General features: G+C 40.2%; 1 protein-coding gene across 8 annotated transcripts in view; it reads left to right on the top strand.

Moving 5' to 3' along the window:
- Nucleotides 1-13242, top strand: part of LOC146861800 (uncharacterized) — a 1595865-nt gene that overhangs the window by 1543738 nt on the left and 38885 nt on the right. For 7 of the 8 annotated variants that reach the window (XR_014978338.1, XR_014978334.1, XR_014978336.1 and 4 more), the window contains 3 exons: nt 1135-1185; nt 5580-5630; nt 10016-10066. Coding sequence is in view for 1 of the 8 variants with exons in the window: in XM_085643197.1 (XP_085499323.1) it covers nt 1135-1136 (2 nt within the window). In the remaining 7 variants the exon portion in view is untranslated. The remainder of the gene's footprint in view (nt 1-1134; nt 1186-5579; nt 5631-10015; nt 10067-13242) is intronic. The other variant, XM_085643197.1, reaches the window with a different exon arrangement.

Raw genomic sequence — 13242 nt, 5'->3', positions numbered from 1 at the left:
GGAATGGGGAAAGGTATATATTCACGGACACAATTGGATAGAAGGTGAGGGAAGTTAGAGTCTGGGTGTGAGAGGGGGACCTTCATCTGGCATTCCCCTGTTGCAGCCCATGTCACCACCAGTATTCAGTCAATCACCAACCTAAAGTGTTTTCTCTTCAAGAGTTTTCTGAATTGGAGGTGGTTATGCTCTGCCCTTAGGCTTGAGATTAAGACAGTCCATAATCTGGGGCCTGGATGCAAAGGAATCATCTTCCATAGTTATCATCAATCAGGGTTCTTATAGAGCGCAGCAAATTGCCTGTTAGGGTCTCAAGGCACGTGGGGTGGAGGGGGGTGTTCTGCAGTTCAGTCGAAGAGCCAGGTCTTGAGGTCCTTCCTGAATCGAGGCAGTGAAGGTGATTGCCTGAGATGTAGAGGTAGAGAGTTCCAGGTCTTCACAGTGAGGTAAGGGAAGGATCTTCCTCTGGCCGAGGTCTTGCGGATCCGTGGGATAGTGGCCAGGGTAAGCTGGGCAGAGCAGAGATGTCCGGTGGATGTGTAGAAGGAGAGGAGGTAGTTGAGGTATGTAGGTCCGGTGTTTTGGAGGGCTTTGAAGGGGTGCATGCACTTTGATGTATGCAGCTCTGCTATTCTGTAATATACAGGTTGGTGGGATGAAGGTTCTGAGCTGGGAACCCCGATTTCATAAGTAGCTGGACCTTTTACTCCAAAAGACGTTGAAGATTGTCAAATATCTTTAAATTTACTGTCAATCCCACTAGAAGCAAGTGGAGAGCTTTCAAGGCTGTTTCTACATGTCTCTATTTCTGAACGTTCAAGCAGAGCCTGGTTGTGTGTTTTTTATGCTTAGCAATTTTTCAAAGAGGTTTTGAAAGCTCTGCATAGTTTAGGTTAACTCATCTGACTATGGTATTAATTTATGCAAAAGCAGACATTTGTCCTAAGTACAGTAGTAGTTTGACGTTCCCTGAGTAAGGATCTTTGTTCTAGATTGTAGTGTATTTAGTATACATTTAAAAGTGCAATCGAAAATGCTGTTCAATGAACAATAGTGGAAGCATCTTTGTGAATGTAGATTTATATGCTGACATTGTGTGACATCACCTTAAATTCCGTCTGCTCTTTTCTTCAGAACTGAATCCGGCAATTGCATATTAGATTGGAGGACCAATCAAGATGAAAGGTATAGAGTTCTGCATGAGTCCTATAGTTTATCCGTGCTGCATTTTACATTTGAGAAGAATACAGTGCAAACTTTCATTTGGTACTTATGTAAGGAATTCATTTATCATACTGCAGGCCTGTGACTGTATAGCTGTACTGGAAGATGCGCCACCTTTGCCAGTCCAGCCAATGTCCACCTGTAATAGTGTTGCCTGTCATTCTGGTTGCATTGAAATTGCACCCAGGTTTGACGGCATGTTAGGTAAAAAGGCAATGCTAGGTGGGCCACCATGACATTGTGGTCTTTGTGGCATTTTTTAGAAACAACTCCCCAAAGCCGGGGGTTGCTACTGAAAACCAAATAACAAAGGTGTTTGATATATTGGGAGTTTCTTTCAGTTTGTGGCGAACATTTGTGCATTTTCCCTCTTTGTAACCATCATACCTCTCATGGTGGTCATGAACACTTGAAAACAGCATCAGTATTCCCAATTTTAGTAGGATAAGTCTACTGAGGCTCTTTAGCCAGTGGCCCTGTGGTGGACAGGTCACATGTAAATGTCTTTTTTTTTTTTTTTTTTTTAAGTGGAGTCACACTATAAATGAGGTGAGGTATACGAGAGGTTGGTGGGTTGGTCATCTGCCAACTTTTGACAGATGGCCCATAACCATCAAACCTTAAATGAGGCCCTAAGTGTATTGCATTTTGTTCATCAGTTTTGAAATATATATGCAAAAATGTAGGTGGGCATTGAGTATGTCTCAGATGTTCAGGAACCTTGGTATATGTTGAGAAAAAAACAAAAGAAGGGTCTGATGAAATTTCCAATGTTTGAGAACATTAGAAATGCACAAACACACTAACATCAATATTTTCACACTTCAAAGGTTCTAGAAGTTATAATGGCATTAAAAGATAAAGAGAAGAAAGGCAGGCATTGTTGAAAATTTGCAACAGAAACACAAACTTTTAAAAAGATACGGTTTGGCCACCCGAAGCTAACAAAGTTGAATCAAATAAAAATAAATTGATACAGAGCATTGAAGGCTTTAGAAACGCCATGCAGCAGTGTCCTGGGTGAGCTGTAAGCAGCCTAGCTGATAAACTGTGAGCACTAAACACAAGGCATTGCAGTGCAAGATGAGATCCAACTAAGACCTTATTTGATTCCTGAAAACCTGCGATTGTATGGGAACAAAGAAAGAATTTTCCTAAATATAATTTCATAGCGAGTGCAGTGAAATGCATCAGGCGGGAACTAGCATAGTCTTAGAGAATTCAGCAGTTCTGGATAAGAATTCAGCAGTTCTGGATAAGAAAACATCACCCTTTCTTTGGCGGTGTGTCATCATAGGTAATCTTATCCCGTTTTGGTGAGGCAATAGTACCAAGACGGACTCTACTTCCAATTGCAGGGAGTTCCTGCTAGAGTGCCATTGGATATTCAAAGGGATCCAGATATTAAAATTGCCTTAATGGTTTGCCAAATAATTTTACTAAATGTACCCATGGCAAGATTTTTTTTAAAAAGCTAAGCAGATGCCCAATGAGTTATGTGAGTTTAGCATCCTTGGTTATGCCAACATGTTTTGACCTGTAGGCTTCCTCTATGGGTCCAAGGCCTTCCTCTGGGCTAAGCGCAATTCCTATCAAAGTCCTCGTCATGGAATGTTGTTACATCTCTAAGGGTTATGAATTGAACATTGGTGAAACCCTAACTATGGGTAACTATACCATCATGGTCAGGAGGACAAGGTACCCTCTGTAATCACACATTCTTCAACATTCAAAATCACGAGTCAATGTCGCCTGTTGTGCCTATTCAATTTCCTGCGATCATCAGATTGGTCCTCCCCACCATGATGGATGACTGGATATTGAATTCTTTCAATACGAGTGCATGAGATGATAGCTCTTTGCCACTCTCCCAAAACAGACAGAAAATCTTAAAACAAAGAATAAAAGCTCACGAGTGGAGCACTTTCAAAAACACAACCCTTGTGGAAAAATATCACTACCCAGAATTTAGTGTAGTAATATTGCTAATCTCGGCTGTGGAAACTCTGTCATACCAGTTTGACAGCATTTGTAAACAAGTTCTTTAATACATCATAAGTAAACTGATCCACCGTATCTTCTTCCTTTTTGTCTTTAACACTGTCTTTGTATTATGAGTGAAATGCCTTTTCACAGCTTCTAAAAAGTCCATACAACTCTTTTGTTGCTCAGATACTAAAAGTAAACTTCTTACTATCAACATGTCACCTCTTAACCTGTAACTACCTTCAGCCTTCAATCTCCCTCTTTCTATTGTGACTCAGGAATCAACAGATTCATAATTCATCTATAAATAATTCCATTGTTCCTAACGCCTGGAAATTAATTGTTCCTGCTTTAGTAAAAAACACAAATGCTAACCCTGCTATTCAGTGGATTTCACATGTCATCTCCTTGTCGCTCTGCAAACGAGAATTTTAGAAAGCACTGACAATTTGAAATGTTTTCTTTGCCATAGCAACTTACTTTCCTCAATGCTGCCAATGTGGGCTTCCATCCTTTTCCATGCTTGCTTTGATGCTTGACAATATCAGAATGACACAGAAAGTGCCCTCGCCATCGTCCCCGCATCCGAAGAGTGACTGCCGGTGGCAGATCATTTTCCCACTTCGCCGCCAAGACATGGAACACCCTCCCCATCTGCCTGCAGCAGACCGAAGACCTTCTGACCTTCAGAAGACTTCTCAAGACCTGGCTCTTCGAACAGTAGCAGCTCCCCCCCCCCCTCCCCCCCTCAGCACTTTGAGACCCTCGTGGGTATATAATGCACTTTACAAATGCCATGATTGATTGATTGATTATAGGAGTCAGCATTGCCTTCTCGTTGGATCTTTCCACCAACTTTGGTGCTGTCTTCCACCCGGTTTTTCTTCATTCTCTCTTTGAGACTCAGATGAGAAACAGTGCATTGGCACAACTTGCATACTATCGTTTGGGCCTTCAGTATGCAGGCTTTGCTGTGTCATTTCCCTCCGATTTTCAAATCCTAATTTGTAACATTTCACAGTGCTTCCCCTTCAGCCCAACATTAATTCATATATATGTGCTTATGCTTATATTTAATACTCACACAATCATTCTGCCTAACTATGGTTAGCTATACCAAAGGTACACTGTTTTATTTTAGGCAAATGAGAAAATTTCCATTATTTGTTTTAGCTTTATAGATTTTCTGACTTCCTTCCTGAAAGGATGAACCTTAAATCTTTAAAACTCATCTGTGAATAATCAAAGTTCTCATCCCTAAAGGAAGCTCCTCTTCCTGCCTGAATACCTGGATACCGCTATCTGTAGATGAAATCTCCATGTCTACATTCAATCCACAGATTTTGAGCATTCTCTTTCATTTCTCTTTCTCTTTCAGAATGCTAATTAATCAATCTTAACCCAGTTTATGAAGACATATATCTTCATTCAAATATTGTAGATGATTTACTTATTTTAAAAACACTTACCTAGAAATTGACTGTTGACCCCATCCTCCCTCCTTGTTTCACACCTGAAAGTGTCTGCCTAAAATGCACCATAACTTCCCATGCCCAGATATCCACATGTGTCTCTCTATTTATTTTTTGATCTGCTAAAGTGTTACCTAAGAGATTGGGAGAGTGGGCATGTAAACATTCGATACTCTCTCTGGCGCAGTTTTGTTTTAGACAAGTAGTTGAGACCATAGAGCAATGTGTGAACTTTCTGACAAAAATAATACTTGTGCTAAAGATGGCAGATAGTGTCCGGTGTTTTGGAGGGCTTTGTAGGGGTGCATGCATTTTGATGTATGCAGCTCTGCTATTCGATAATATACAGGTTGGTGGGGTGAAGGTTCTGAGCTGGGAAGCCCGATTTCATAAGTAGCTGAGCCTTTTACTCCAAAAGACGTTGAAGATTGTCAAATATCTTTAAATTTACTGTCAATCCCACTAGAAGCAAGTGGAGAGCTTTCAAGCCTGTTTCTACATGTCTCTATTTCTGAACGTTCAAGCAGAGCCTGGTTGTGTGTTTTTTGTGCTTAGCAATTTTTCAAAGAGGTTTTGAAAGCTCTGCATAGTTTAGGTTAACTCATCTGACTATGGTATTAATTTATGCAAAAGCAGACATTTGTCCTAAGTACAGCCGCCATATTCATTTTTTAATGTGAGGTAGCTCATGGGAGACCAAGGATTTTAGAAAATGTAGTAGTTTGACGTTCCCTGAGTAAGGATCTTTGTTCTAGATTTTAGTGTATTTAGTATACATTTAAAAGTGCAATCGAAAATGATGTTCAATGAACAATAGTGGAAGCATCTTTGTGAATGTAGATTTATATGCTGAGATTGTGTGACATCACCTTAAATTTGTTCTGCTCTTTTCTTCAGAACTGAATCCGGCAATTGCATATTAGATTGGAGGACCCATCAAGATGAAAGGTATAGAGGTCTGCATGAGTCCCATAGTTTATCCGTGCTGCATTTTACATTTGAGAAGAATACAGTGCAAACTGTCATTTGGTACCTATGTAAGGAATTCATTTATCATACTGCAGGCCTGTGACTGTATAGCTGTACTGGAAGAGATGTGCCACCTTTGCCAGTCCAGCCAATGTCCACCTGTAATAGTGTTGCCTGTCATTCTGGTTGCATTGAAATTGCATCCAGGTTTGACGGCATGTTAGGTAAAAAGGCAATGCTAGCTGGGCCACCATGACATTGTGGTCTTTGTGGCATTTTTTAGAAACAACTCGCCAAAGCCGGGGGTTGCTACTGAAAACCAAATAACAAAGCAGTTTGATATTTTGGGAGTTTCTTTCAGTTTGTGGCGAAAAGTTTTGCATTTTCCCTCTTTGTAACCATCATACCTCTCATGGTGGTCATGAACGCTTGAAAACAGCATCAGTAAGCCCAATTTTAGTCGGATAAGGCTACTGAGGCTCTTTAGCCAGTGGCCCTGTGGTGGACAGGTCACATGTAAATGTTTTTAAGTGGAGACACACTATAAATGAGGTGAGGTATACGAGAGGTTGGTGGGTTGGTAATCTGCCAACTTTTGACAGATGGCCCATAACCATCAAACCTTAAATGAGGCCCTGAGTGTATTGCATTTTGTTCATCAGTATTAAATATATATGCAAAAATGTAGGTGGGCATTGAGTATGTCTCAGATGTTCAGGAACCTTGGTATATGTTGAGAAAAAAACAAAATAAGAGTCTGATGAAATTTCCAATGTTTGAGAACATTAGAAATGCACAAACACACTAACATCAATATTTTCACACTTCAAAGGTTCTAGAAGTTATAATGGCATTAAAAGATAAAGAGAAGAAAGGCAGGCATTGTTGAAAATTTGCAACAAAAACACAAACTTTTAAAAAGATACGGTTTAGCCACCCGAAGCTGACAAAGTTGAATCAAATAAAAATAAATTGATACAGAGTATTGAAGGCTTTAGAAACGCCATGCAGCAGTGTCCTGGGTGAGCTGTAAGCAGCCTAGCTGATAAACTGTGAGCACTAAACATAAGGCATTGCAGTGCAAGATGAGATCCAACTAAGACCTTATTTGATTCCTGAAAACCTGCGATTGTATGGGAACAAAGAAAGAATTTTCCTAAATATAATTTCATAGCGAGTGCAGTGAAATGCATCAGGCGGGAACTAGCATAGTCTTAGAGAATTCAGCAGTTCTGGATAAGAATTCAGCAGTTCTGGATAAGAAAACATCACCCTTTCTTTGGCGGTGTGTCATCATAGGTAATCTTATCCCGTTTTGGTGAGGCAATAGTACCAAGACGGACTCTACTTCCAATTGCAGGGAGTTCCTGCTAGAGTGGCATTGGATATTCAAATGGATCCAGATATTAAAATTGCCTCAATGGTTTGCCAAATAATTTTACTAAATGTACCCATGGCAAGATTTTTTTTAAAAAGCTAAGCAGATGCCCAATGAGTTATGTGAGTTTAGCATCCTTGGTTATGCCAACATGTTTTGACCTGTAGGCTTCCTCTATGGGTCCAAGGCCTTCCTCGGGGCTAAGCGCAATTCCTATCAAAGTCCTTGTCATGGAATGTTGTTACATCTCTAAGGGTTATGAATTGAACATTGGTGAAACGCTAACTATGGGTAACTATACCATCATGGTCAGGAGGACAAGGTACCCTCTGTAATCACACATTCTTCAACATTCAAAATCACGAGTCAATGTCGCCTGTTGTGCCTATTCAATTTCCTGCGATCATCAGATTGGTCCTCCCCACCATGATGGATGACTGGATATTGAATTCTTTCAATACGAGTGCATGAGATGATAGCTCTTTGCCACTCTCCCAAAACAGACAGAAAATCTTAAAACAAAGAATTAAAAGCTCACGAGTGGAGCACTTTCAAAAACACAACCCTTGTGGAAAAATATCACTACCCAGAATTTAGTGTAGTAATATTGCTAATCTCGGCTGTGGACACTCTGTCATACCAGTTTGACAGCATTTGTCAACAAGTTCTTTAATACATCATAAGTAAACTGATCCACCGTATCTTCTTCCTTTTTGTCTTTAACACTGTCTTTGTATTATGAGTGAAATGCCTTTTCACAGCTTCTAAAAAGTCCATACAACTCTTTTGTTGCTCAGATACTAAAAGTAAACGTCTTACTATCAACATGTCACCTCTTAACCTGTAACTACCTTCAGCCTTCAATCTCCCTCTTTCTATTGTGACTCAGGAATCAACCGATTCATAATTCATCTATGAATAATTCCATTGTTCCTAAAACCTGGAAATTCATTGTTCCTGCTTTAGTAAAAAACACAAATGCTGACCCTGCTATTCAGTTGATTTCACATGTCATCTCCTTGTCGCCCTGCAAACGAGAATTATAGAAAGCACTGACAATTTGAAATGTTTTCTTTGCCATTGCAACTTACTTTCCTCAATGCTGCCAATGTGGGTTTCCATCCTTTTCCATGCTTGCTTTGATGCTTAACAATATCAGAATGACACAGAAAGCGCCCTCGCCATCGTCCCCGCATCTGAAGAGTGACTGCCGGTGGCAGATCATTTTCCCACTTCGCCGCCAAGACATGGAACACCCTCCCCATCTGCCTGCAGCAGACCGAAGACCTTCTGGCCTTCAGAAGACTTCTCAAGACCTGGCTCTTCGAACAGTAGCAGCTCCCCCCCCCCCCCTCCCCCCCTCAGCGCCTTGAGACCCTCGCGGGTATGTAGTGCACTTTACAAATGCCATGATTGATTGATTGATTGATTATAGGAGTCAGCATTGCCTTCTCATTGGATCTTTCCACAAACTTTGGTGCTGTCTTCCACCCGGTTTTTCTTCATTCTCTCTTTGAGACTCAGATGAGAAACAGTGCATTGGCACAACTTGCATACTATCGTTTGGGCCTTCAGTATGCAGGCTTTGCTGTGTCATTTCCCTCCGATTTTCAAATCCTAATTTGTAACATTTGACAGTGCTTCCCCTTCAGCCCAACATTAATTCATATATATGTGCTTATGCTTATATTTAATACTCACACAATCATTCTGCCTAACTATGGTTAGCTATACCAAAGGTACACTGTTTTATTTTAGGCAAATGAGAAAATGTCCATTATTTGTTTTAGCTTTATAGATTTTCTGACTTACTTCCTGAAAGGATGAACCTTAAATCTTTAAAACTCATCTGTGAATAATCAAAGTTCTCATCCCTGAAGGAAGCTCCTCTTCCTGCCTGAATACCTGGATACCGCTATCTGTAGATCAAATCTCCATGTCTACATTCAATCCACAGATTTTGAGCATTCTCTTTCATTTCTCTTTCTCTTTCAGAATGCTAATTAATCAATCTTAACCCAGTTTATGAAGACATATATCTTCATTCAAATATTGTAGATGATTTACTTATTTTAAAAACACTTACCTAGAAATTGACTGTTGACCCCATCCTCCCTCCTTGTTTCACACCTGAAAGTGTCTGCCTAAAATGCACCATAACTTCCCATGCCCAGATATCCACATGTGTCTCTCTATTTATTTTTTGATCTGCTAAAGTGTTACCTAAGAGATTGGGAGAGTGGGCATGTAAACATTCGATACTCTCTCTGGCGCAGTTTTGTTTTAGACAAGTAGTTGAGACCATAGAGCAATGTGTGAACTTTCTGACAAAAATAATACTTGTGCTAAAGATGGCAGATAGTGTCCGGTGTTTTGGAGGGCTTTGTAGGGGTGCATGCATTTTGATGTATGCAGCTCTGCTATTTGAAAATATACAGGTTGGTGGGGTGAAGGTTCTGAGCTGGGAAGCCCGATTTCATAAGTAGCTGAGCCTTTTACTCCAAAAGACGTTGAAGATTGTCAAATATCTTTAAATTTACTGTCAATCCCACTAGAAGCAAGTGGAGAGCTTTCAAGCCTGTTTCTACATGTCTCTATTTCTGAACGTTCAAGCAGAGCCTGGTTGTGTGTTTTTTATGCTTAGCAATTTTTCAAAGAGGTTTTGAAAGCTCTGCATAGTTTAGGTTAACTCATCTGACTATGGTATTAATTTATGCAAAAGCAGACATTTGTCCTAAGTACAGCCGCCATATTCATTTTTTAATGTGAGGTAGCTCATGGGAGACCAAGGATTTTAGAAAATGTAGTAGTTTGACGTTCCCTGAGTAAGGATCTTTGTTCTAGATTTTAGTGTATTTAGTAAACATTTAAAAGTGCAATCGAAAATGCTGTTCAATGAACAATAGTGGAAGCATCTTTGTGAATGTAGATTTATATGCTGAGATTGTGTGACATCACCTTAAATTTGTTCTGCTCTTTTCTTCAGAACTGAATCCGGCAATTGCATATTAGATTGGAGGACCCATCAAGATGAAAGGTATAGAGTTCTGCATGAGTCCTATAGTTTATCCGTGCTGCATTTTACATTTGAGAAGAATACAGTGCAAACTGTCATTTGGTACTTATGTAAGGAATTCATTTATCATACTGCAGGCCTGTGACTGTATAGCTGTACTGGAAGAGGCGCCACCTTTGCCAGTCCAGCCAATGTCCACCTGTAATAGTTAGTGTTGCTTGTCATTTTGGTTGCATTGAAATTGCATCCAGGTTTGACGGCATGTTAGGCAAAAAGGCAATGCTAGCTGGGCCACCATGACATTGTGGTCTTTGTGGCATTTTTTAGAAACAACTCCCCAAAGCCGGGGGTTGCTACTGAAGACCAAATAACAAAGGTGTTTGATATATTGGGAGTTTCTTCTAATTTGTGGTGAACATTTTTGCATTTTCCCTCTTTGTAACCATCATACCTCTCATGGTGGTCATGAACACTTGAAAACAGCATCAGTAAGCCCAATTTTAGTCGGATAAGGCTACTGAGGCTCTTTAGCCAGTGGCCCTGTGATGGACAGGTCACATGTAAATGTCTTTTTTTTTTTTTAAGTGGAGACACACTATAAATGAGGTGAGGTATACGAGAGGTTGGTGGGTTGGTCATCTGCCAACTTTTGACAGATGGCCCATAACCATCAAACATTAAATGAGGCCCTAAGTGTATTGCATTTTGTTAATCAGTTTTGAAATATATATGCAAAAATGTAGGTGGGCATTGAGTATGTCCCAGATGTTCAGGAACCTTGGTATATGTTGAGAAAAAAACAAAAGAAGGGTCTGATGAAATTTCCAATGTTTGAGAACATTAGAAATGCACTAACACACTAACATCAATATATTCACACTTCAAAGGTTCTAGAAGTTATAATGGCATTAAAAGATAAAAAGAAGAAAGGCAGGCATTGTTGAAAATTTGCAACAAAAACACAAACTTTTAAAAAGCTAAGGTTTGGCCACCCGAAGCTGACAAAGTTGAATCAAATGCAAATAAATTGATACAGAGCATTGAAGGCTTTAGAAACGTCATGCAGCAGTGTCCTGGGTGAGCTGTAAGCAGCCAAGCTGATAAACTGTGAGCACTAAACACAAGGCATTGCAGTGCAAGATGAGATCCAACTAAGACCTTATTTGATTCCTGAAAACCTGCGATTGTATGGGAACAAAGAAAAACTTTTCCTAAATATAATTTCATAGCGAGTGCAGTGAACTGCATCAGGCGGGAACTAGCATAGTCTTAGAGAATTCAGCAGTTCTGGATAAGAAAACATCACCCTTTCTTTGGCGGTGTGTCATCATAGGTAATCTTATCCCGTTTTGGTGAGGCAATAGTACCAAGACGGACTCTACTTCCAATTGCAGGGAGTTCCTGATAGAGTGGCATTGGATATTCAAAGGGATCCAGATATTAAAATTGCCTCAATGGTTTGTCAAATAATTTTACTAAATGTACCCTGGGCAAGATTTTTTTTAAAAAGCTAAGCAGATGCCCAATGAGTTATGTGAGTTTAGCATCCTTGGATATGCCAACATGTTTTGACCTGTAGGCTTCCTCTATGGGTCCAAGGCCTTCCTCTGGGCTAAGCGCAATTCCTATCAAAGTCCTAGTCATGGAATGGTGTTACATCTCTAAGGGTTATGAATTGAACATTGGTGAAACCCTAACTATGGATAACTATACCATCATGGTCAGGAGGACAAGGTACCCTCTGTAATCTAACATTCTTTAACATTCAAAATCAAGAGTCGATGTCGCCTGTTGTGCCTATTCAATTTCCTGCGATCATCAGATTGGTCCTCCCCACCATGATGGATGACTGGATAGTGAATTCTTTCAATACGAGTGCATGAGATGATAGCTCTTTGCCACTCTCCCAAAACAGACAGAAAATCTTAAAACAAAGAATAAAAACTCACAAGTGGAGCACTTTCAAAAACGCAACCCTTGTGGAAAAATATCACTACCCAGAATTTAGTGTAGTAATATTGCTAATCTCGGCTGTGGAAACTCTGTCATACCAGTTTGACAGCATTTGTCAACATGTTCTTTAATACATCATAAGTAAACTGATCCACCGTATCTTCTTCCTTTTTGTCTTTAACACTGTCTTTGTATTATGAGTGAAATGCCTTTTCACAGCTTCTAAAAAGTCCATACAACTCTTTTGTTGCTCAGATACTAAAAGTAAACTTCTTACTATCAACATGTCACCTCTGAACCTGTAACTACCTTCAGCCTTCAATCTCCCTCTTTCTATTGTGACTCAGGAATCAACAGATTCATAATTCATCTATAAATAATTCCATTGTTCCTAACGCCTGGAAATTAATTGTTCCTGCTTTAGTAAAAAACACAAATGCTAACCCTGCTATTCACTGGATTTCACATGTCATCTCCTTGTCGCTCTGCAAACGAGAATTTTAGAAAGCACTGACAATTTGAAATGTTTTCTTTGCCATAGCAACTTACTTTCCTCAATGCTGCCAATGTGGGCTTCCATCCTTTTCCATGCTTGCTTTGATGCTTGACAATATCAGAATGACACAGAAAGCGCCCTCGCCACCGTCACCCGCATCTGAAGAGTGACTGCCGGTGGCAGATCCTTTTCCCACCTCGCTGCCAAGACATGGAACACCCTCCCCATCTGCCTGCGGCAGACCGAAGACCTTATGACCTTCAGTAGACTTCTCAAGACCTGGCTCTTCGAACAGTAGCAGCGCCTCCCCCCCCCCCCCAGCGCCTTGAGACCCTTGCGGGTATGTAGTGCACTTTACAAATGCCACGATTGATTGATTGATTGATTATAGGAGTCAGCATTGCCTTCTCATTGGATCTTTCCACAAACTTTGGTGCTGTCTTCCACCCGGTTTTTCTTCATTCTCTCTTTGAGACTCAGATGAGAAACAGTGCATTGGCACAACTTGCATACTATCGTTTGGGCCTTCAGTATGCAGGCTTTGCTGTGTCATTTCCCTCTGATTTTCAAAACCTAATTTGTAACATTTCACAGTGCTTCCCCTTCAGCCCAACATTAATTCATATATATGTGCTTATGCTTATATTTAATACTCACACAATCATTCTGCCTAACTATGGTTAGCTATACCAAAGGTACACTGTTTTATTTTAGGCAAATGAGAAAGTTTCCATTATTTGTTTTAGCT

This window comes from Triturus cristatus, chromosome 2_2 (assembly GCF_964204655.1).
Source record: "Triturus cristatus chromosome 2_2, aTriCri1.1, whole genome shotgun sequence".
NCBI lineage: Eukaryota > Metazoa > Chordata > Amphibia > Caudata > Salamandridae > Triturus > Triturus cristatus.
The sequence above is the reverse complement of the archived record's forward strand: the minus strand, read 5'-3'. Positions and strand labels throughout refer to the sequence as shown.